The 25,432-nt window shown below is 39.9% G+C and overlaps 3 protein-coding genes across 8 annotated transcripts in view; 2 read left to right on the forward strand and 1 right to left on the reverse strand.

Annotated features, from left to right (window-relative positions):
• The window catches only part of TBC1D12 (TBC1 domain family member 12), a 124,710-nt gene extending 114,309 nt beyond the window's left edge, over positions 1-10,401 (forward strand). For all 3 annotated transcript variants that reach the window (XM_039465331.2, XM_039465332.2, XM_074382605.1), the window contains 2 exons: positions 3,508-3,766; positions 4,502-10,401. In XM_039465331.2, the coding sequence (XP_039321265.1) occupies positions 3,508-3,766; positions 4,502-4,570 (328 nt within the window). In that variant the 3' untranslated portion in view covers positions 4,571-10,401. The remainder of the gene's footprint in view (positions 1-3,507; positions 3,767-4,501) is intronic.
• A 6,874-nt stretch (positions 10,402-17,275) lies between these two features.
• HELLS (helicase, lymphoid specific) overlaps positions 17,276-25,432 on the forward strand; it is a 61,538-nt gene continuing 53,381 nt past the window's right edge. For 2 of the 4 annotated variants that reach the window (XM_039465355.2, XM_074382607.1), the window contains exons 1-2: positions 17,286-17,875; positions 18,297-18,418. In XM_039465355.2, the coding sequence (XP_039321289.1) occupies positions 17,845-17,875; positions 18,297-18,418 (153 nt within the window). In that variant the 5' untranslated portion in view covers positions 17,286-17,844. Of the gene's footprint in view, positions 17,876-18,296; positions 18,419-25,432 lie in introns of all 4 variants that reach the window. The other 2 variants (XM_074382608.1, XM_074382606.1) reach the window with 2 other exon arrangements.
• Positions 20,833-23,140, reverse strand: LOC141580690 (zinc finger protein ENSP00000375192-like). The gene is made up of 4 exons (XM_074383171.1): positions 23,100-23,140; positions 22,932-23,005; positions 22,809-22,834; positions 20,833-21,060 (listed from the first exon to the last, which is right to left on the reverse strand). The coding sequence occupies exons 1-4, from the start codon at positions 23,138-23,140 to the stop codon at positions 20,833-20,835; spliced, it is 369 nt and encodes a 122-aa protein (XP_074239272.1).

Below are 25,432 nucleotides of genomic sequence, written 5' to 3' on the forward strand. Positions count from 1 at the left end.
ATAGGGATTGCATGGAATCTATAGATTATATTGGATAGTATTGTCATTTTAACAATATTAATTTATGAACATGGGATGTCTTTCCATTTGTTTGTATCCTCTTCAATTTATTTTATCAGTGTTTTCCTTGTAGAAGTCTTTCACCTCCTTGATTAAATTTACTCCTAAGTTTACTCCTTATTATTTTTGTACCTATTATAATTGTATCTAGTTTTCTGATAGAAGAATGATCTCTTATTTGGGCAATAATGTCTTTTATCATCTTTTCTGTTAAAAAGGTTTTGTTTTAACTTGGAGAGTTTGCCTTTCAAGCAATATCCAGTAGATTATAGAATGATGGGTCAATTTTGCCAAAGAGATGGAGCAGTTGATCTTAAAAGACAGGTTGTTGTGAAGAATACGCATGGATATGCTGGGCACAGTTGCTCATGCCTGTAATCCTAACACTTTGGGATGCTGAGGCAGATGGCTCACCTGAGATCGGGAGCTTTGAGACCAGCCTGGCCAACATGGTGAAACCCCATCTCTACTACAAATACAAAAATTAGCTGGGCATGGTAGTGTGTGCCTGTAGTCCCAGCTACTCAAGAGGCTGAGATAGGAGAATCACTTGAACCTGGGAAGTGGAGGTTGCAGTGAGCTGAGATCATGCCACTGCACTCTAGACTGGTGACAGAGTAAGACTCTATCTCAAAAACAAAAAAAAAGAATACTCATGGGTGCAGTGACTCACACCTGTAATTCTAACACTTTGGGAAGCTGAAGTGGGCGATCACCTATGTCAGGAGTTTGACGCCTGGCCATCATGGTGAAACCCCATCTCTACTAAAAATACAAAAATTAGTCAGTCTTGGTGGCAGGCATCTGTAATCCCAGCTACTTGGGAGGCTGAGGCATGAGAATCATTTGAACCTGTGAGGTGGAGGTTACAGTGAGCCGAGATCCCGCCACTGCACTCCAGCCTGGGAAATAGAGTGAGACTCTGTCTCAAAAGCAAAAACAAAAACAAACAAAGAAAAAGAATTTGAATGCGTGTATTCAAGGGATAATGTGAGGTGGGGAGAAGAGTACATATGATATAATTAAGCTTGAAATCTTAATAATTCACAATCAGTGGGTTTCATGTAAATGATATTAAGCTTTAATGTAGAAAAAAATAGTGGCATTGGTCAAATATGATGTCTTCTCAGTTCTTCTTTTGCTTAGGATTTTTTAAATTTTTTTGAGACAGTGTCCCACTGTGTCACCCAGGCTGAGCTGTCACCCATGGTCACAGCTCACTGCAGCCTCAAAATCCCAAGCTTAAGCAGTCTGCCTACCTTAGCCTCTTGAGTATCTGGGGTTACAGTCATACCACTACACCAAACTAATTTTTGCTATTTTATAGGGTCTCACTATGTTGTCCGGGCTGGTCTTGAACTGGATGCTAGCGATCCTTTCACATTGGCCTCCCAAAGACTGAGATCACAGGCGTGAGCCACCACACCTGACTGATTTGGGCATTTTTAAAAACTTAAGTTATTTTTCAATGTGTTCTCTTCCCATCCTCCAAGAACATTAGAGTTACTTAGGGAAGGACTCAAGAAAGTGAGAGAAGTGTTTTTTAATATTATGGGACTGAGAACCAAGTTCAAATACTAATTCCATTAAGAAGGAAAAAAACATTCTTCATTCTCAGTCTTGAGGGGTGTGAGCATGGGGGATAGCAGGCTCACAGTTGATGTAGGGGACAGGAGAGAATTAATGAAGAGTGAGTGTTGTGTACTAGAACCTGAGCCTAGGCACTCCTCATACCCTTTCTCATTTTGAACAGTGAGTTAGTGTAGTCTCTGTACTACCAAAAGTGGTTTTTGTCATATAATTAAATATGTGTTTTTAATTTAAGAAGTAGGATGGACTTTTGTTTTGTGTCTTTCTTGAGCATATTATGTATAAATCCCAGAGACATTTTTGTGAGATAGGAATGAGTAAGTGGCAGTGCAAAAGTATTTTTTAAAAATTATTTTGGTGAGAAAGCTTTTAGTTCCTTTCCTCAGTCCCATCAGTACTACCTCAAATAAACACACAATCAGTATAAACAGTTGTTTACTTTCTTTGCCAAGGCAACTTCAAGACAAGTCCTGTAACATGTATTCTCTCCACTTCTGTCAACCAGAATGCCTCCCAGAGCACCACTGGCTAAAGAATTAAACATTGTCAGAAAGGATGAGAAAAACCATTTTGGTGACTCTATTGGAAAGTATACATGCTTCAAAAGAAGTAGTAAATAAAGCTGGATGGAGGGGAAAAAAACAAAACAAAACAATGGATGTTTATTCGAGGGGAAGAGAAGAGAGAAGTCATACTTTATGGGTTTATATTCGATTACTAAAAGATGTTGCTGGGCGCGGTGGCTCACGCCTGTAATCCCAGCACTTTGGGAGGCCGAGGCGGGCGGATCACAAGGTCAAGAGATCGAGACCATCCTGGTCAACATGGTGAAACCCCGTCTCTACTAAAAATACAAAAAAGTAGCTGGGCATGGTGGCGCGTGCCTGTAATCCCAGTTCCTCAGGAGGCTGAGGCAGGAGAATTGCCTGAACCCAGGAGGCGGAGGTTGCGGTGAGCCGAGATCACGCCATTGCACTCCAGCCTGGGTAACAAGAGCAAAACTCCGTCTCAAAAAAAAAAAAAAAAAAAAAAAAAGATTACTAAAAGATGATATTTGGATTCTTCTTACAATAATAATATAATTTTTATTTAGCATTTCTTACATACCAAACACTGGTGTAAACACTTTTACATTTATTAACTCCTATAATTTTTTAAACAATCCTGAGAGGTAGGTAGTTTTCTTATAGTTTACGAACGAAGAAACAGGCACACTAAGGACAACTGTCTTGCTCAAAGTAACACAACGAATAAGTGGCAAATTCAAGATTCAAATTTAGGCATTCTGGTTTCAGAGTTCATACCCTTAACTGCCAGGCTGTTGAACCATTCTAGTATGTATTAGGCCTTTCCTCTATATAAGGTTGTAAATTCACATAATTTTGTTATTTATTATTTAATTTCCCACTACTCAAGTCTGAGGGAGGAAGCCACACATATATATATATATATATATATATATATATATATATATATACACACATACACACACACACATACATACATACATACATGTATACATATATTTTAAGTTGGAATCTGGCTCCCATTTGTGCAGGTTGGAGTGAAGTGGCATTAGCTCACTGCAACCTCTGTCTCCCTGGTTCAAGTGATTCTCCTGCCTCAGCCTCCTGAGTAGCTGGGACTATAGGCATGTGCCACCATGCCCAGCTAACTTTTGTGTTTTAGTAGAGGTGGGGTTTCACCATGTTGGCCAGGATGGGAAAGGCATATTTTATCTGTCTTTTTATCCCTAATTAAGCACTGTTCTTTTTTTAATAGAGATGCTTACTGAGTAAATGAGTCAATTAATGAAAAATGAAGAATTTCAGTCACCATTTTCCCCTCTAATTTTAGGATCTTCACATTATATAGCAGATCACTACCACTTGATCTGGCCTGTCGAGTCTGGGATGTATTTTGCAGAGATGGGGAAGAATTTTTATTTAGGACTGGATTAGGAATACTTCGATTATATGAAGATATTCTCCTGCAGATGGACTTTATTCATATAGCACAGTTTCTAACTAAATTGCCAGAAGATATCACATCAGAAAAGCTGTTCAGTTGTATTGCAGCCATTCAGATGCAGAATAGCACCAAAAAATGGACTCAGGTACAGTGACGTTTTCCTATCTCTAACAGATGTGTCAAAGCAGTTGACTTATTATAAAAAAGTTAGGTATTTCTTAAATATTAGTGCTTAAAAATATGTCTTTTAAAAATAATTTTGGACTTCTAAAAAGTAATAATTTAAATCAAATTGCCTACTTTTCAGCTATCCAAACCTAAGGTTTTATTTTATTTAGGTTCAATAATACGCATTTAGTGAAGCACAACCCACAATAGTCATTTATTTGCCAGAGTAGTTATTACTTTGGTATTTCAAATAGAAAACAATTTTGTTATATTAAATACCTGCTGTGTACTAGGATTAGTAGTTGAAAGAATATATAATGTATGGCCCTGGCTTTTAGATGCTTAGTCTTGTTAAGAAAGTAAAAGTATTGGCAATCTAAGTTAAGTGACATAAAAGGATAGCAGTATCACTCAATCCAGGAATGATATAAACAAATGGCATTATTAAATTTGCAGTTTTATTGGTTTAGAAAATGTTATGTTACCAAATAGTAATTTCAGAATATTTGGCAATTGTTAAAAATTGAAATCTAATCATATTTCATGATTAGAAAAACATTGAAAAATAAAGGGGATTTGAGAATGGCACACTTTGAGGGGACAGAATTAAGTATAATAAAGCTTTTTTAGGTTTATAAACTGTAGTTATTTAAATCTCTTTAATCTGGGTAGTAGTTTTTGAGGATTAATCTTTATTTTATATAATTTTCAGGTCTTTGCATCTGTAATGAAGGATATTAAAGAAGGAGACAAGAACAGTAGTCCTGCTTTGAAAAGCTAGTCTTCAAAATTGACAGATGAATTGACATATAAAAGGTGGTTTTTAGATAAAGGTTTTTTGTTTCCTATATAAAAGGCATGGAAGAAAATGTTGGAGATACCTAAAAGAATCAAGAGGTGGAAAACTGCTGATTTTAGATTTTATGGCTGAAGTAAATGAAATAAGTAACTTATTGACAGTATTAATAAAATGTTATTTTGTAGGTAGAGTCATTTTTCAAAGAAAAAAGTTTAAATGGTGAGTTTATACTCTGCAATTTGGAATAAACAGTTTAATGCAATAAATTTTTAAAACAGCTTTGGAGATAACTTCAAATTTTTACATCTTTTCTTTTGTAACAGTTACCACAAAGATACTCTGGAGGTTAGAACAGGATTGTTAAGTACTACTGCTACCCTCCAAAGTACTATAGTACAGACATTGTTTCCAGTTTTGAACTTTTGAAGATATTATAGACCAGTAGTAAACAAATTGGTTGTAAATTACCTAAGTCACTGAAGGTGTCATTTATCTTCATTCATAAGTTGGGGTAAATGTGAGTTATCTAGGAACTGGAAATGTTGGTGGGTCGTTGTTTATTGTTTGTTTAAATGTTTTTCCACAGTACTGTGTCCATTTTTTTTTTTTTTTAAGGGAAATTTGTTGTCTTCCTTAGGAATTTCTGTCACTCAGAATTGTAGCTGTTCTGGTTCTAGTCTAACAAATTATTCATCTAATAACTTGACATTAAGAAAACTATAACTGGTAGAAGGAAAGTTCTTTGCACTTCAGTGGATTGAAGACTTGACTTTGAGAGTAAGTCCAGAAACTTATGAAGTTTCTCAGTTATAAGAGTAAAAAGTAGTGAATCCTGAGAGTTCTTAAATAGCATGCTACTTGGCAAGATTTTATATTTTTTTAGTTACAATTCTTCCACTGTCTATAGAAACAAAATTTGTTAACTCCAGTTTGAAATTTGAAGTCTAATATGTAGCTGAATCTATGACTTGTAAAACACTATGCATAATTTTTCTAATCAGTAGAAATAAGAGTAAAAGAAAAAGATAATGTTATTTTTTTTCCTAAGTCTACATCCTATCTCTTGATTCAATTGCCTGAAGAAGCTGTGTGAGGAGATAGTCTGGTTATTGCTTCCTTTATCTATCAATGCCATCCTAATCTCTTCACATGTTACACTAACTGCTGCCTGTAACCCATCCTCATCTTTTTTACTCATCATTGCTTTCTTCAAGGAAGATCTTGATACTGCCTCACCTACCTCATTATCAGCTAGTGACTGATCTAGTTAGTGACTCTTTGGAAGATTGATAGCCTCTGAATGAGTTATCCAACTTCCGCTTCCTCCCATTGGCCACTTTGCATAGGTTTGAGAACTTAGCAGGTGCTAAATCCTCATGCCCACGGAGGCAAAATACTTTGAGGAATGGGAACATCTCTTCACTGTGTTCTTGGATCAGCCTTCTCTCAATCACCAAGAAATGCATGATTTCCCTGCCGACTCCAGGAAGTAGTGCTGTATGATTGTATCATTCTTTGATGAATTCTTTCATTGAAACATAGGGAGTCATTTCCAAAAGGTAGATATGAGCTTAAATTAAATTGACGTATGAACACTTTGCTTATGGGCCCTACAGTGTCATGACCCTCCAGTTGAAACAGAGCATGAATTATTTTTATGTTGCGTTCTTGAACTGCTAACGAGGTGTATGTTTCCTTGAAGTCCAGAGCAGGATCCTCGTCAGATGAAGGAGGTGGTATGCCTGACTTAACTGCAGAAAATAGAGCATTGAACTTCTTCACAATGAGCGGCATTGGGTTTCTGTTTGGCTTTCTCGCTGAATAGTAAATTAGGGAAAATGCTGCTTTTACTATTTTGCATTTTATGTCAACATTAGCAGCCTTTTCCCAGTCAGGTGCTGTCCAGGGAACATGTTTCCCCTGGGAGGTCTGAACAGCATAATTTGGCTTGATGTATTTCTTGAGCTCTAGTACCATATTATAGAGTTGTTTAAATGTAGCCAACAGCAATGTCAGAACAATTGACATTGTCCCTCCAAGATTGAATGCATTGGCTTTCAGAGCTGCTACTAGAGCCATACATGAGGCAGTGAACACATCTTTAGGTGGTGGCAAGGCTGTATCTGATTAATAGAGATCTCTGATCTCTAATGACATATTGCTATTGTCCTATTACATTTAAATTTGAACCTAAACTAAATCACCTGAGTGTTATGAGTGATGTCTATATAACATGCCATTTGGTTAGATGTATAGTGTGTTTTTATGTTGCAGTTTGGTTTGAAACAACACTTAAGCACACTGTTTCTGTTAGTGGTATATAGTTTTCAAACTAACAAGCCTGTGATCCTTGTTAGTGTAGTGACTGCCTCTTTAGGAGTTTGGGACCCTAGGCTGCCCATGTATTTTTACCCTGTGGGTCATTCTAGCCTAGGGACTACTAGAAGACCCCTCAAAAGATAACTGCTATTATAGGAACTTACTTAGTGGAAACTGGTAGTATAATAAAATATTGAAGGAGTGGCTGTGGTCTTAGTAGGTTTTAGAATGACCTTTTAACTCCACTAACTACTTACTTGGTGTTGATGTCCCTAATAGAGGAAATACAACCTCTAGCAGTAATCTCATTCAGGTTATACTACCTGCCTAAATTTAATCATACTTGTATGTATTTGTTTCCTCAGTCGGAACTAAGTTACTGTGTTTCTTTTTCTTATTTTTTTTTATTATTGTACAGTTTTCTTTACCTTTCAAGTATAAACGTGTATATAAAATGTAAATACAAGGAATTCACTAAAAACCACTCATAACAATTACTGTGTAAATAAAACTGGTAAGCAGAGTAATTACTTGAAGTGAGTCTTCATTACTTTGGGGATATCTGTTTTATTTAACTGCATCTCAAGAACAAAAAGGAAACACTTTTTGTTTTTGTTGGCCAAATTTGTCTTCCACGGAATGCACTAGGCCTTCAGTCTTTTGAGACTGGCAGTACTGGCAGCTAAAATATTGTACTGTATCTTTGCTTGAGCCTAGTATGTAGGAAATATGTGATAATTTCCATGGTCAATATATGGCAGTTTTTGTTGTTGTTGTTAAAGTGTATTTTCAAAAAAAAAACTTTTCCTTATATACTCAAGATAATGTGAAATTTAACATGATGTTTCATTTGTTTGTCTACTCAATATATATATGTTTCTTACTTAATGTTCTTTTAGTCCAGGTCTACATTGCATTATTTAAATTCTGTTGGGAAAAAAAATGCTGTTAGAAGACTCCAGTAACTCACATAGTTTTCTAAAGTCAGCTTTTGCTGATGTCTTTTGCATTTGTGACCTTTGAGTATATTTGTTTGACTTTATAAAATTAGGTAGCATTTGCAAAAGGACATTGACATTTTCAGTATCTCGACTTCAGGATAATAGCTTCCGTGTAGCTTAGGAACTGTTATTTTGACCTAGGCCAGTCAACTCTTTAGAGTCTACACTACTGAATGGTATAATTCTAAAGCAGATAATCATGAAGTAATTTATCTTACTTCATAATGTCATATGATTTATTTTGATTTTTTTATTTTATGTTTTTGTTTGGATAAGGTAAAATTATATTCCAAGAGGGTTTTCAGACACCAGGGACTAGTATAAAAAAAAGAGTCAAAAAAAGTATGAGGTAGCATTGGACAGTAAGTTATATTAAAATTTGTCATGACTAATTAACAGTATCAGAAAACAGTCTTCTGAGAGAAAAAAATGTTATTTTTGTATTGAATCATATTAGTTTGCTGTTTGACAAGCATTGTCTAAAATGTGAATTCTCAACTGTAATAAAACCTCAGTAATTAGAACTCACTGCTTTACAACATGTATAAAAACTAAAATGAAATCCAATATTTCAGGGAAACGAGCCATTCCAGAGAAAGCCCTGCCCTTTAAAAATATTGTTTGCGGCCGGGCGCGATGGCTCAAGCCTGTAATCACAGCACTTTGGGAGGCCGAGGCGGGTGGATCACGAGGTCAAGAGATCGAGACCATCCTGGTCAACATGGTGAAACCCTGTCTCTATTAAAAATACAAAAAAATCAACTGGGCATGGTGGCACGTGCCTGTAATCCCAGCTACTCAGGAGGCTGAGGCAGGAGAATTGCCTGAACCCAGGAGGCGGAGGTTGCGGTGAGCCGAGATCGCACCATTGCACTCCAGCCTGGGTAACAAGAGCGAAACTCTGTCTCAAAAAAAAAAAAAAAAAAAAAAAATATATATATATATATATAAGTTTGCTTAGTGAGAGTGTAATTGCAAAAGCGGGAAATTTGAATTAATACATTATATTTCTTAAGCCCTGATTATTGCCAAGCACTCCCTCTTAATATTTTGTTAGGCTACATAAAGTTTTAAGGCTTGGGAAATTCCAAAATTTTCTTTCTTTCCAGATATTCTACTGTTCATATTGATCATTCCTTGATCTCAGTTAAGGAGAATTTACTTATGTGCATTTTATTTTGTAGACTTGATTTATTTTCTAATAAACACCAGGAAGGAAATTTGACTTAAAATTATATTATGAAAGTGTTTCATTTAAACATTTATGTAAATGATAATAACTTTATTAAACTTAAAGTGAAATGACTTTTGTACTATGACAATGTATTTGAAAAATCATTTTTATAATAAATATATAATTGATAAATGAATATAGACTTGAAAGAGTATATAAAATTGTCAACAGTGAGTCAACGTTTTCATTTTTCATCTTCAGGCATAATGCTGTATGCAATGATATAAAAGCAGAAAGTAGCCGGGCGCGGTGGCTCAAGCCTGTAATCCCAGTACTTTGGGAGGCCGAGGCGGGTGGATCACAAGGACAAGAGATTGAGACCATCCTGGTCAACATGGTGAAACCCTGTCTTTACTAAAAATACAAAAAATATTAGCTGGGCATGGTAGCACGTGCCTGTAATCACAGCTACTCAGGAGGATGAGGCAGGAGAATTGCTTGAACCCAGGAGGCGGAGGTTGCAGTGAGCTGAGATCGCGCCATTGCACTCCAGCCTGGGTAACGAGAGCAAAACTCTGTCTCAAAAAAAAAAAAAAAAAAAAAAAAAAAAAAGGCCAGGCGCGGTGGCTCAAGCCTGTAATCCCAGCACTTTGGGAGGCCGAGGTGGGTGGATCACGAGGTCGAGAGATCGAGACCATCCTGGTCAACATGGTGAAACCCCGTCTCTACTAAAAATACAAAAAAAAAAAAAAAAAGAAAATTAGCTGGGCATGGTGGCACATGCCTGTAATCCCAGCTACTCAGGAGGCTGAGGCAGGAGAATTGTCTGAGCCCAGGAGGCGGAGGTTGCGGTGAGCCGAGATCACGCCATTGCACTCCAGCCTGGGTAACAAGAGTGAAACTCTTGTCTCAAAAAACAAAACAAAACAAAAACAAAACAAAAAAAAGCAGAAAGTAAAGCTTCAACTTCTGGTCACAGCTGGGCATGGTGGCTCATGTCTGTGATCCTAGCACTTTGGGAGGCTGAGACAGGGGCATCACTTGATCTGAGGAACTCCAGATCAGCCTGGGAAACATAGTGAGACCATCTCTACAAAAAATTTATAAATTATCTGGGCATGGTAGCATGTGCCTGTAGTACCAGCTACTTGGAAGGCTGAGGTAGGAGATCATGTGAGCCTGGGAGGTTGGGGCTACACTGAGCACCACTGGATTCCAGCCTGGGCAACAGAGACCCTATCTCAAAAACATTTAAAAAATATATTGTGGGAAGTTAGGAAACAAAAAAGCCTCTTATGTGAGCCCTTGAAAAGTAAACACATTTTATGAAATTTTAAATTAGATTACATGTTTTATTATCTTTTTAACAGTGTCGATCAGCTGGGCATTGTGGCTCATACCTGTAATCCCAGCACTTTGGGAGACTGAGGTGGGTGGATCACTTGAAGTCAGGAGTTCCAAAGCAGCCTGACCAACCTAGTGAAAACCTATCTCTACTAAAAATACAAAAACTAGTGGGATGTGATGGTGGGCACCTGTAATCCCAGTTAGTCTGGAGGCTGAGGCAGGAGAATCACTTGAACTCAGGAGGCGGAGGTTGCAGTGAGCCAAGATTGCACACACTGCACTCCAGCTTGGGTGACAGAGCAAGACTCCATCTCAAAAAAAAAAAAAAAAAAAAAAAAAAAAAAAAAGTGTAAATCAATTCCTATCATTTCTTTTCTCAAGATTCTCTAATGGCATTCCTCATAATAAAAATCCATACTCTTTATCCTGGTCTACATGGTCCTAACTGATCTGGTCACTGCCCATCTTTCCAATTTCAGCTACAATTTATAAACATTCTACGGTAGACACAATGGACTTACTGCCATTTTTCAATTTATCAGCCTTCTATCCACCTGAGGTCTTTCTTCCCTCAATTGTTTTTTGTCTAGGTCTTTGTATGGCTTATACTTTATATCACTGCTTAAGGTCACTTCTTCAGAAGACTTTAAACATCTATCCACTATTCTCGTGATCTTACTCTGCATATTTCTTTATAGTTTCTATTACATATCACCAACTGACATTGTTTTATAGCACTGTCTATTTTTTCCACTACAGTATAAACTCTGTCTTATTTACTACTGAAGTGCTAGTACCCAAAATTGTGCATGGCACTACCCTACAGTAGATATGGGTAATTGGATTGTTTTTATTTTGGTCCATTCCTCACTGAACTTAGCTTTTCATTTAAAATTTTTTTCTATTACAGATACTGTTTTTGGTTCACTCAGAAACTTAAACATGTAAAGGTTGGGTAGAAGAGAATGAACTAGTGAAAGTCAGGAATAGGAATATCAAGAGGATGTGGGGTCAGAAAAGACAACGGAGAAGACTGTTTCCATAAAGGAGTGATTAACAATGTTACGTTGCAATGAGGTTGAAATAAGAACTGAGAGAAGTCAATTAAACTTGGCAACGTGGAAGTCATTAAACCTTAGTGGGCTACTCCGGAGTATGCTGACTGTTGCAATCAGAGGGTTGAAAAATCAGTGGGAGGCAAGGAATTAAACACTGCTAGTGTAGATAATTATAAAAGTAAGCTTTAAAGGGGATGAGAGAACTGACTAAATAGTTGGTAGGGAAAAAGGAGGTTCCAGCTGGGTGCAGTGACTCACACCTATAATCCCAGCTACTTGGAGGCTGCGGTGGGAGGATCCCTTGAGTTCAGGAATTAAAGGTTACAGTGAGCTATGATGATACCACTGCACTCCAGCCTGGGTGACAGAGTGAGATTTTATCTCTTAAAAAGAGGGAATAATGATTTCTAATCTAAAATAATTTCTGAATAGGCAGCAGGGAGTTGGATCCAAAACACAAGATGAGAGAGTGATAAAGGTATTCAGGATGCACATGGGTTTGTAAATTTGATGTTGGCAAGCTGAAAGGGGAATTCTGTCTTGTAGCTATCATTTCCTTTGTGAGACAGGCCAGAAGTGGGGCCATCTACTGTAACAAGAGGGAGCTGGGTTTTGTTTTGTTTTGACTTCTATGACTGGGTGGATGGTTATGCCATTAGTATGAAAAGGATTCTATAAGAGAAAGACATTTTGTGTGAGTAGGGAAAAGTGAATTATAACATCTTCCTTAGAAGAAAATCCCCAGTGCCTCATCTGGAGGGTCTACCTCTGGCTTTTTGTTCCACTCCCCCTTGCCAATTTGGCTTCAGTTATACTGGCCTTCTCTCTGATACTCAAACATGAACAAGTGTATTCCTGCTTTACTCTGTACCTGTGTAGTTTCTGCTTGGATTGCTCTTCCCCCAGGCTAGCTAGCTTCTTGGCCTTTGGTTCTCTGCTTAAGTGTTTGTCACTTCTTCAGACACCTGATTACCAATCTAAAATTCTCCCTTTTCATCCCCAACTCCTGGAATGTGAGTTCCATATCAACAGGGATTTAGTCTGTCTAGTTCATTGCTATATAGCTCCTATAATACTTTCTGGCATCCAGGAGGTATTTTAATTTTATTTTTAATTTTTGTGGGTACATAGTAGGTATATATATATTGATGGGGTACATGAGGTTTTTTGTTGTTGTTGTTGTTGTTGTTGTTGAGACGGAGTTTCGCTCTTGTTACCCAGGCTGGAGTGCAATGGCGTGATCTCGGCTCACCGCAACCTTCGCCTCCTGGATTCAAGCAATTTTCCTTCCTCAGCCTCCTGAGTAGCTGGGATTACAGGCACGAGCCACCATGCCCAGCTAATTTTTTGTATTTTTAGTAGAGACGGGGTTTCACCATGTTGACCAGGATGGTCTCGATCTCTCGACCTCGTGATCCACCCGCCTCGGCCTCCCAAAGTGCTGGGATTACAGGCTTGAGCCACCGCGCCCGGCTACATGAGGTGTTTTGATACAGGCATACACTGTGAAATAAACACATCATGGAAAATGGGATATCCATCCCTTCAAGCATATATCCTTTGAGTTAGAAACCATCCAATTATACTCCTTATCTAAAAATGTACAGTTAAGTTTTTATTGACTATAGTCACCCTGTTATATCAATAGTAGTTCTTATCCATTCTTTTTAATCAGGAGGCATTAGAAAAAAAGAAGAAGAAAACAAAATAAACATAGGCCCTTAAATAAAAGTGAATGAACAAGAGTTTTCACAGCCACTTTGAAGGGAGAGTTTGCATGATGGCAAAGGCGTGCCAGGAAATGCACCAATGCACTTTTATTAGCAAGTGTGGGACCAGATGTTAGTTGAGATGTCTGTTCTTTGAAAATCAGATGAGATTTTCTTGAACTCCATCTAATTTGTTTTTGGACAAATTCATTCCCTCTCCCCCTTTTCCCTTCGCCTTTCCTTTCTTTCCCCTCTCCCCTCTCCCTTCTCGCCTGTAGAGCAGAAGATGCAAAGAACAAAGTTTCTAGAGAAAAAATGATTGGAGGTAATACCTGGGGAGGTGGGCTGCAATTTAATTTGTATTAGTCCATTTTCACGCTCCCAATAAAGACATACCCAAGACTGGGTAGTTTATAAAGAAAAAGAGGTTTAAGGGACTCACAGTTCCATGCGGCTGGGAAGGCCTTACAATCACGGCAGAAGGCAGAAGGTGAAAAGCACATTTTATTTGGTGGCAGGCAAGAGAGAGAAAGAGAATCAAGTGAAAGGGATTTCCCTTTCTAAAACCATCTGTTCTCAATCTTGTGAGACTTAACTACTACAAGAATAGTATGGAGACAGCTGCCCCCATGATTCAATGATCTCTCACTGGGTCACTCCCACAACATGTGGGAATTATGGAAGCTGCAATTCAAGATGAGATTTGGATGGGGACACAGCCAAACGATATCAGAATTCAAAAGAACAAGGAAAGAGTTTTCAATGTATTAGGGAAAAACCCCATAAAAAGCAGTGTTTCAAAAGTCAAAGGGAAAGAAATTTTGGAGGATAGGTTGATGAAGGTCAAAAATCTTAAGTAGAGGTTACAGTGGCCCATGCATGTAATTTCATACTCTGGCATACCTGTAATTTTATACTCTGGGAGTTCAAGGCAGGAGGATCCCTTGAGCCCAGGAATGCAAGACCAGCCTGAGCAACATAACAAGACCCTGTCTCTACAGAAAATTTTAAAAAATTAGCTGGGTGTAGTGGTATGCACCTGTAGACCTAGCTGCTCAGGAGGCTGATGTGGGAGGATCACTTGAGCCCAGGAATTTGTGTTTGCAGGGAGCTATGATTGTGCCACTGCACTCTAGCCTGGGCAACAGAGCAAGACTGTCTCAAAACAAAACAAAGCAAATCTTTTTTCTTTTTTTTTTGAGACAGAGTTTCACTCTTGTTGCCCAGGCTGGAGTGCTGTGATGTAATATTGGCTCACCACAACCTCTGCCTCCTGGGTTCAGGTGATTCTCCTGCCTCAGCCTCCCGAGTAGCTGGGATTACAGGTGTGTGCCACCATGCCCAGCCACATTTTTTAGTATTTTTAGTAGAGACAGGGTTTCTCCATGTTGGTCAGGCTGGTCTCAAACTCCTCACCTCAAATGATACACCCCCTCGGCTTCCCAAAGTGCTGGCATTAAAGGCATGAGCTATTGCACCCGGCTTTTAAAGCAAATCTTAAATAGAATAAAATTGATAGCTATGTTTTAGATTAGAAGGAGACAGGATTTAGAGTAGCTATTAATAGAGGTGACATTTTATCTTGAAATAATATTGAATGAACTAGGAGTAAAAATGTTATCAAGCAAATGGGCTCACTGTCCATTGCACAAAAAAGCCAGTAACTATGGCACCTGCCTTTGAGAAAAGAAAGGCTTTATTGCAAGTGGTCAGCAAGGAGACAGGAGTGGGCTCAAGTCTGTCTCCCTGATTTGGGTTCTAGGGCTAATTTTAAGGGATCCGAGAGCAAGGGAAAAGATTTTGGAATGTTGGCTTGGCAGGGTCTGATTGGAGGGCTTCAAATTGTACCATTTAAGGTAAGGTACTGTTATAGAATTGAACTGCGGTCCACTTGCCTGGCTCAGGAAGACAAGACATCCACACTGTGTTTTTGCAGCTGTAGGAATTGGGGCAGCTCATACATAAAACCCAAACTCCCTGATGGCTTGCAGGTAAGGATTTTTAAAGACAGGGGTAAATTTCAGGAAAGCAGAAATACAGGCTAAGTAGTCAATTAATACATGGAGTCTATGCATTGTTCTGACCAAAATGGTGAGGCATCTCAAAGGGTGGGGGAGGGGGGCTTGTGGAAGAGGTCATAGATGAATTAAAAGGTTTTCTGATTTGCAGTTAATTCAGGAGGTGAAGCTTTGTCTAAAAATTTGGGGAGCTGAGTGTGGTAGTGTGTGCCTGTAATCTCAAAATTTTTCCCTTTGACTTGGGAGGCTGAGTGAGAGGATGGCTTGAGCCCAGGAGTTTGAGACCAGCCTGGGCAACATAGTGAGACTCCATCTCAATTTTTAAAAATTAAAAAATAAAAATTTGGGATCAGCAGAAAAGAATGCTAGCTCTGCTTGTGTGTGCGACCTCCTTCAGGCCCGTCAGGAATAAATTTAGAACAAATGAGGCAACAGAGTGCCAGCAGATGTGTTTGGTGGGGCTTGGGGTTTCTAAAAAACAACTCAGAGACATATGTTAAGATATTATTTTTAGTTTTTATAGAGGAACCAAACATCTGACTCTAACTTCCTTGGCTGTTGTTTTAGGCTACTATTACCTTCTTCTTTATCAAGTTGCTTATTTGCTTCTCAGGGCTAGCTAGGTTCCTAGAATTTCCTTTGAAGAACTCGAGATTTTCCTTTATTCCCATGGTTGGAGGGCCCACAGGCCCCTAGAGAAGGAGGGTCCCCCTGCTCCATCTCAGTATGAAGTTTTGTTTTGTTTTGTTTTGTTTTTTGAGACGGAGTTTCGCTCTTGTTACCCCGGCTGGAGTGCAATGGCGCGATCTCAGCTCACCGCAACCTCCGCCTCCTGGGTTCAGGCAATTCTCCTGCTTCAGCCTCCTGAGTAGCTGGGATTACAGGCACGTGCCACCATGCCCAGCTAATTTTTTGTATCTTTAGTAGAGACGGGGTTTCACCATGTTGACCAGGATGGTCTTGATCTCTCGACCTTGTGATCCACCTGCCTCGGCCTCCCAAAGTGCTGGGATTATAGGCTTGAGCCACCGTGCCCGGCCGTTTTTTTTTTTTTTTTTTTTTTGAGACAGAGTTTTGCTCTTGTTACCCAGGCTGGAGTGCAATGGTGCGATCTTGGCTCACCGCAACCTCCACTTCCTGGGTTCAGGCAATTCTCCTGCCTCAGACTCCTGAGTAGCTGGGATTACAGGCACGCACCACCATGCCCAGCTAATTTTTTGTATTTTTAGTAGAGACGGGGTTTCACCATGTTGACCAGGATGGTCTCGATCTCTTGACCTTGTGATCCACCCGCCTCGGCCTCCCAAAGTGCTGGGATTACAGGCTTGAGCCACCGCTCCCGGCTTTCTTTTTTTTTACGAAGTCTTACTTTCGCCCAAGCTGGAGTGCCGTGGCGCTATCTCGGCTCACTGCAACCTCTGCCGACTGGGTTCAAGCGGTTCTCCGGCTTCAGACTCTCGAGTAGCTGGGATTACAGGTGCCTGCAACCACGGTCAGTTAATTTTTGTATTTTTAGTAGAGACGGGGGTTTCACCATCTTGACCAGGCTGATCTTGAACTCCTGACCTCGTGATCCACCCGCCTTGGCCTCCCAAAGTGCTGGGATTACAGGCATGAGTCACTGTGCCCAGCCGGTAAATTCTTAAATTTTGCAGACACAATCATACAAAGTTGTGAGAGTCAAAATGAAGGAAACAGGTGATTACATGACAGGTATATTTAATGCCATAAATCCTAAGAAATTAGAGGTGGTAAAGAGGGCCCTGGAGAGGGAGATAAAGGAAATAGCTGAAAAGGAATGCAGATAAGAAAAGGAGGAGTTGAAAGCTGAAATGAAACCCAGGGACAAGAAAAGCCCCGCTCCTTCCTTCAGTGCCCACTCAAATGAATGAATGCTGCTTGGTTCCCTAAATCTTCCCTTCTGCTGGCCACTCTGCCTGGTCCATCACTGCTTTCAGCTCTCCCTTATCCTAAACGGCTTTCTTCAACCCAGTCATAATCTTAATTTCCTGTTCCTTTTCTCACCCGTCCCACCCACAAAGGAGCCCTCCTCTGGGCCATTTCCGGGATTTTCACCGAAGGTGTGAGCCGCGTGCTGCCGGTGGGGCGAGGCTGGCTCTATAGAAATGTTTCTGACATCCTTGTGCGGATACGCACAAGTCTCCACCTACAGGATCACGGGTTTGGGGAGCGCAATCACAGCAGCCAGCGTGGGAAGGCGCCGTATTATAACTGTAATTGCGTAGTTTGGAACCATGAGCTCTGAGAGGAAACTGGGTCCTTCACGGCCGGCCGCCTAGCCCAATCTCACAGGATAGTTACAGGCTGAGTTCGGCAGCAGAACCCAGTTTCCTCCCGACAGAGGTTCAAATAAACGCTGACGGTGGCCGCAAGCCGGTCTTCACGAAAACAGAAAGCTGCGCCAAATCTCGCGCAGCGGGACTGGAGGGCAGGCGGGGAATTTAAGGTATCGCGAGATGACAGGATTTTCCCGCGAAGGAGAAGCGCGCTTTTTTTCCCTGGCGGGGGATTTGGCGAGGAGGCTGGGCCAGGAGCTGCTGTGAGATATTAGCTCGCTGCATTGCAGACTCTGAGAGGAGGGGACCCGGCTCCCGGGTGAGTGTCCAGGCATGCCAGCGGAACGGCCCGCGGGCAGCGGCGGTGAGTCAGGAGAACCTTCTTTCCGGTGCGGGCGGCGGCGTGAGGGGCTGAGGTGGGCAAGCATGGAGGCTGCGGCGGAGCTTAGGGGAGGGAGCCGACCCTGTGCCGGGACTCAGGAGGAAGAGAGGGTAGGGAAACTGCAACGGTGGGTGGAGGACACCCCGGAATCGCACACGTTAGCAAGCCGGAGCAGATTTCACACACGACACTTCATTTTCTGAGCATCTCGAGTTGTAAATTGGTCCAGGCAACTTGTAGACGTTGTGAAGACCTCGCGTGCCTGAGAGGTGATGCTGGCGTCCCCGGCGGCTTCGGCTTTTGCTCCAGTGCGTCTCGGGTGGGAGAAAGGCTGTGTAAATGTTGGCGTTGAGTAGTTAGTAATTTTTTTAAAACTGCAATTTGAAAGCCTTCTCCTCCTCAGGCTCACAAACTCCAGAAATGGTTGAACAATTAGACACTGCCGTGATTACCCCAGCCATGCTAGAAGAGGAAGAACAGCTCGAAGCTGCTGGACTAGAGAGAGAGCGGAAGATGCTGGAAAAGGTAATTTAGGCATCAGGTTCTCCGTCGTGAAAGCCGGTGGTATCCTCGGCTTTAACCCGGAGGTGTGGTTTGTGTTTTTTGCTTTCCTATTTGGTGGGCTTTTTCATAAACTTGAATGAACACAGCTTTGTTACTTGTCATTTTGTATGTCTGCAGATACTGCCTTTGAGAAGCCTTTCGCACCTGCTTTGTTGTGTTTCTGTGAGATGTAGTCTTGGTAGTCCCATCTCTTTTAAGTGATCGTTTCGTATTGCATGTTTAGCCATGAAAAGTCGAAGTCGATATTGATTTTTTTTTCCTTTGTCATCCTTATTTCCTTTGAAGATTGCCGTAAATGTACGTCTGATGGCAAACACGAATCGCTAAAACCTGCAGAAGTAATGTACTAGACTGAGGGCAGGAGAAGTTAGCATCAATCAAAGGCTGGGCTGGAATCCAAGTCTAATGATTACCTTTTAGTGTAGTGCTGTTTTCCACCTAAGTGATAAGCTTGCTGTTTGTTTTCCTTTTGGTTTCATGGCTTGTGTATTGCTGCATAAGATTCTTAAACTAAAAATGTGGTGTAGTTTTTCAATGACAAGTTGCTGTAGTTTTCTTGTAGAGAGTATTTTGTAGATAAGTAAAAGCAGTTTTTAACCTGAAATATTCTTGTTTAAACTTCCACCCTGCTGCTTGATTCATATGCAAGAAAAAGAATGATGGCTGACTCTTAATAGGTGGTTTTCTTGTGCTTTGTTAATTTATTAAACTTTACCGATTTTATGATAGAGGTTATTTTTTGATATCTCCATTTACAAATGAAGAAATTGAGGGAGAAGGGCACACAGTAAGTGTCGACACCTTGAACTTGGGCTACCTCCAGAATTTCTGTTCTTATTAATATTAACTCATAAAACTACTTAAGTTGGAAAATAATGCACCCCCAAAATAATGCACCCCCAAAAATAATGCAGCCCCAAAAGATAGAGGCTATTTTCTATCAACAATAAGTTTTTTGTCAGCATTGTTAATACTTCATGAACATTTATTATGAGGCATGCATTGTTTTGAATGCTTTGTATGTATTTACTGATTGAATCCTCAACTATTCTGTGAAGCAGATGCTCATTACTATTACTGCTATCAGACTTACTAGTTTAAGTAAGACTTTTAAATAGACTCTTTTAGATTTTACAGATGAGGAAACTGAGGCACAGGGAGGTTGTTTGGGTGCTACAGTAAGTAAATGGCAGAACAAACATTCCATTGTAGGCCATGTAGTTCTAGAATGCAAATTTTTAAACTACCATGGTATACTTTCACTCCAGTAATACTCGTTCTGTTATTACTGGTGATCTCTGGTTGACTATAACCAGTTAAGGTAGTACATTAACAAATTTTCTTTTAAGTCACACGGATACTTTTTGCTTCAGGGTAGATGTGAATTAATAGAATTGGAAGGTCTGACTTGAACTACCTTTTCCCATTCTTTGAATTTTCGTTGTACTTTATTACACAGAATTTACCATGATCAAATAAGTAATGATAAGTACTTCATATAACTTTTTGATTCTTCCTCACTTTGTTTCTTGAGGGTACATCACTTCCTGTTTCGTTTCTGTAGGCTTTGCACCTGGTACATAGTAGGCAATCAGTAAATGCTTATTGAATGGCTAATGATGATGAAATAGTATTTTATAATATACAAGATTATATACATATAATAAATATACTTATTAGGTATATAACAGGTGAATTGCAAAGTACAAATTCTGGGGCAAGTGCCCAGAATGGAATCAACTGAAGAGGTCTAAGAGGGATATGATAATTTTGTCTTGAGTAATGTGTCTTCAGGTTTATCTTGTTTCTTCATATACTCATGATGAGTGTTGGGTAGGGAAATGCATTTAAAGAAAGGTATGTCGGAAATATGACAAGAATACATTTTCAGAAGGCATTATTAGTTCAAGGGAAGAAATACTTCACATTTATAAAGATAAGTCAAGTATGTAGTATTGTATATATTTGCTGATGAGATAAACCAGGAGTCAAATGACCTGCTACTTTTTTTTTTTTTTTGAGATGGAGTTTCACTTTTGTTACCCAGGCTGGAGTGCAATGGCGCGATCTCGGCTCACCGCAACCTCCACCTCCTGGGTTCAGGCAATTCTCCTGCCTCAGCCTCCTGAGTAGCTGGGTTTACAGGCACGTGCCGCCATGCCCAGCTAATTTTTTTGTATTTTTAGTAGAGACGGGGTTTCACCATGTTGACCAGGATGGTCTTTATCTCTTGACCTTGTGATCCACCCGCCTCGGCCTCCCAAAGTGCTGGGATTACAGGCTTGAGCCACCGCGCCCGGCGACCTGCTACTTTTAAGCTTATGAACAAACATTTTGCAGTCAGTCCTGAATTTAATAGTTAGGCATCATAGTAACTAAAGAGTAATTTTTAATCTTTGTTCAGTCCTTCCACTGAAAAAGTATATAGCTGTTTTCATGGCTGGGCGTGGTGGCTCACACTTGTCATCCCAACACTTTGGAAAGGCCGAGGTGGGTGGATCACCTGAGGTTAGGAGTTTGAGACCAGCTTGGCCAACGTGATGAAACCCCGTCTCTACTGAAAATACAAAAATTAGCCAGGCATGGTGGTGCATGCCTGTAGTCTCTGCATGCCAGGAGGCTGAGGCAGAAGAATTGCTTGAACTGCTGAGATAGCACCACTGCACTCCAGCTTGGGTGACAGAGTGAGACTCCCATCTCAAAAAAAAAATTATGTAGCTGTTTTCAATCATGTAAGTGTGTATGTAATTCGCTAAAACATTGGTCTTGTGGTTCCATGTTATTACATTATCTTGTTAGGTACAGATTAGGAAAGTTTTTGATTATTTTTTGCACTTGACCCTCCTAAAAAGTGATTGCCTAGGTGACACTAGAAAATTCTAAGAAACATTTTCAGAGTCTCTTCTTATTTGAGATTAACAAACAAGTCTTTGGGGGCTAAAGAATTCACTATGCAAAGATAGAGATTCCTTTTCTTTTGGGAGAATACAGTATTTATGGGCATGTATTTAGAAGTACTTAAGAGAGAAAGAGCTAGCTTAAGTTTCTTAATTAGAAGCATTTATTTGGCTTTAGGAAATCCTAAGGGTCTTGAGGAGCCTAGAAAATGACTTTGACATTCATTTGCTACCGTTATTTTCTTTGACTTTTCACATGCATTTTCCTTTAAAAGAAGTCATTGTTAGTCTAGGAGATTTGAATACCGATAATGCCTGTGAAGTGGAGGAGGGGGAAAGGTTGGAGTCAGGAGATTCCTTGGAGAGGTGAAATGATCATAATATGTGTAGGTTTAAATAGAACTCCTGCCACCACCCCCCCAGTAAAAAATCTGATACTGTTCCTGGGAGAGATAATGGGGTAGATAATGAGGAATTTCTACCCTCAGTGTCCATTGGCCTACTCATGTGGTGTAGTCAGGCACTTAACTGCTTTCAATAGATGGAGTTGCAGTTTACCATAAAATAATAATGAAATTGATAAATCAAAGAAAAAACAATGATAGAAATATTTTGAAATACAGAAGACCAAGTTTAAGGATTAATCACTTTTATGGTATTATTCTAATATTAATTGTATATTATTGTTCCATGATGGCATCTTAAAGGTTTAGTGATTTGTTGGGGTTTTTTTAAAAGAAAAAATTTTTTTTTCCCAGGACCACCAGGCAAGTATTTAGTTATTTTAAAAATATGTGCTGGCCAGGTGTGGTGCCTCATGCCTGTAATCCCAGAATTTTGGGAAGCTGAGGTGGGGCGGATCACTTGAGCCCAGGAGTTAAGACTAGCCTGGGCAACATGGTGGAACCCCATCTCTACGAAAAATTTAAAAATTGGCCAGCATGGATTTAAGTTAAATCCTGTACAGAATTTTATTTTAAGTTAAATATCTAAGTTATTTTAAGTTAAATATCTAAGTTATTTTAAGTTAAATATCTAAGTTAAATCTACATTATTTTAACTGAACTTAAATTTTAAAACTTAAAAATTTAAGAATCCATATATCACCTAAATAATTTTCATCTCCCTGTTTATAATATTCACCTCATCTTGCATATTGTAATCACAGTAGTATATTGGTTATAGTAAAAGAAGTGCTGTTCTAAAAGAACTTAAAATTGAGTTCAAGATGTTAAGAATTGTCTATGTTGGTGTGATTATGGGTGATTTATATATTTTTTGACATTTAATTTTCTGTAATGCATTACTTTTCTTAGGTTCCTTCTTAGAATCTTACTGTTGCCACTGATTTTGTAATACAAATATGTTTTGAGGCTGGTGCAGTGGCTCATGCCTATAATCCCAGCACTTTGGGAGGCTGAGGTGGGTGGATTACGAGGTCAGGAGTTCAAGACTAGCCTGGCTAACACGCTGAAACCCTCTCTCTACTAAAAATACTAAAAAAAAATGGCTAGGCGTGGTGGCGGGTGATTGTAATCCCAGGTACTCGGGAGGCTGAGGCAGAGAATTGCTTGAACCATGGAGGTGGAGGTTGTAGTGAGCCGAGATTGTGCCACTGCACTCCAGCCTGGGCAACAAAGCAGGACTCCATCTCAAAAAAAAAGATACATTTTGAAAGAAACCGACAGTGATGATGTAATATCTAGGAAAATATAAGCCAGTATCAAATGATGTCTTAGAGATACTGACAAGCAGAAGCAGCGAAACTATCCAAGGGCTTGGACATCATTTAGAGTGTAAAAGTGAACTCATAGCCCCTATTTCAAACATACTTTAAACTCTCAGCTACTTTCCTCTAAGTTTAAACCACCAATTACTGGGGAAAGGGGCAGTTAGATTTTATTGGTTGACTTTGTTTTTGTGTTTTCATTGATACTTGTTGAAAAGTAGGGGAATTGGCTTAGTTGAAAAAGCAAAATACTAAAAATCTGCCACTAAACTCTTCAAGTCAACAGTTTGTCTAACCCAGGCATCCCCAAACTTTTTACACAGGGGGCCAGTTCACTGTCCCTCAGACCATTGGAGGGCCGCCACATACTGTGCTTCTCTCACTGACCACCAATGAAAGAGGTGCCCCTTCCTGAAGTGTGGGCGGAGGGCCGGATAAATGGCCTCAGGGGGCCGCATATGGCGTAGTTTGGGGACGCCTGGTCTAGACTGTATAAAATGAAAGATAGTGTACTACCTAATCTATAAAGATCTTTTTAAGATAGTTTACTACCTAATCTATAAAGGTCTTTTTAATTCTTTTTTTTTTTTGAGACGGAGTTTCGCTCTTGTTACCCAGGCTGGAGTGCAATGGCGCGATCTCAGCTCACCGCAACCTCCGCCTCCTGGGTTCAGGCAATTCTTCTGCCTCAGCCTCCTGAGTAGCTGGGATTACAGGCACGCGCCACCATGCCCAGCTAATGTTTTGTATTTTTAGTGGAGACGGGGTTTCACCATGTTGACCAGGATGGTCTCGATCTCTTGACCTCGTGATCCACCCGCCTCGGCCTCCCAAAGTGCTGGGATTACAGGCTTGAGCCACCGCGCCCGGCCCCAGGTCTTTTTAATTCTAAAGTTACTTAAGTGTGATTCTTAATGCTGTTGCTGAGGCCAGTGTTGCTTAATGCAGGAACTTTTACAGTAACTGGCAAAACTTGAGTTCTTCTGCTCTCATTTATCTATCCTTCAGACAGCTCAGATCTCATCCATTTCCTGAAGTCTGACTTCTCCAATTGTTGCAGTACATGTTTTTTGATTTACTAGGCTGGATTGATGTCACAAAATTGGTGATCTTGGTTGGGCATGGTGGCACATGCCTTTAATCCTAGTACTTTGGGAGGACATGGCAGACAAAACTCTTGAATTTAGGAGTTGAAGACCTGCTTGAGTAATATGGTGACACTCTATCTCTGTAAAAAAAAAAAAAAAAAAAAATACAAAAATTAACAGGGCGTGGTGGCATCCGCCTGTAGTCCCAACTGTTTGGGAGACTGAAGTGGGAGGGTGTTTTGAGCATGAGATTTTGAGGCTGCAGTAATATACAATTGCACCACTGCACTCCAGCCTAGGCAACAGTGTGAGGCCCTGCCTTAAAAAAAAGGGATGTAGGGGTGCTAATCTTGGCTAGATATCTGTTTTGATTGTTAGGATGAACTGTATTGGTAGTAGTTTTCTAAAATGTGATATCCAAATTAACTTGTTTATTAATCTCAAATAGGGAGAGACTCTGAAAACTTTTTTTAGAATTTTCCAGTGTCACCTAGGCAATCACTTTTTATGAGGGTCAAATGCAAAAAATAATCAAAAATTTTCCTTTTCTGTACGTAACAAGACAGTGTAATAACAGAGAACCACAGCATCAGTGTTTTAGCCAATTACACACTTAATATTAAGATTGAAAACAGCTGTTCTCATTCTATTACCCAGGCTGGAGTGCAGTGGTGTCATCTCGGCTCACTGCAGCCTCCGCCTCCTGGGTTCAAGCATTTCTATTGCCTTGGCCTCCTGAGTAGCTGAGACTACAGGCATGCACGACAATGCCTGGCTAATTTTTGCATTTTTAGTAGAGAGAGGGGTCTCACTGTGTTGGCCAGGCTGGTCTCAAACTTCTGACTCCAGGTGATCCACTGGCCTTGCCTCCCAAAGTGCTGGGATTACAGGTGTAAGCCACCGTGCCCGGCCTCAGTTTTTAAATTCTAAAAATAGATGTTCTAATGTGGCCAGTGAGAGATTTTATTTTTGTAATTCTAATGTTCTTTCAAATAAAATGGTATGTAGAGATTTTTTTTTTTAATAGCATTTGATTGTTTAAAAAATGAAATTTGGCTGGGCGCGGTGGCTCATGCCTGTAATTTCAGCACTTTGGTAAGTGAAGGTGGGCAGATCACCTGAGATCAGGAGTTTGGGACCAGCATGACCAACATGGTGAAACCCCTTTCTACTAAAAGTACAAAAAATTAGCTGGGTGTCGTGGTGAGCGCTTGTTTTTTGTAAAAAAAAAAAAAAAAATCTTAAATTTAATTTGAATTAA

The sequence above is a fragment of the Saimiri boliviensis genome, chromosome 12 (genome assembly GCF_048565385.1).
Source record: "Saimiri boliviensis isolate mSaiBol1 chromosome 12, mSaiBol1.pri, whole genome shotgun sequence".
In the NCBI taxonomy this organism is placed as follows: domain Eukaryota; kingdom Metazoa; phylum Chordata; class Mammalia; order Primates; family Cebidae; genus Saimiri; species Saimiri boliviensis.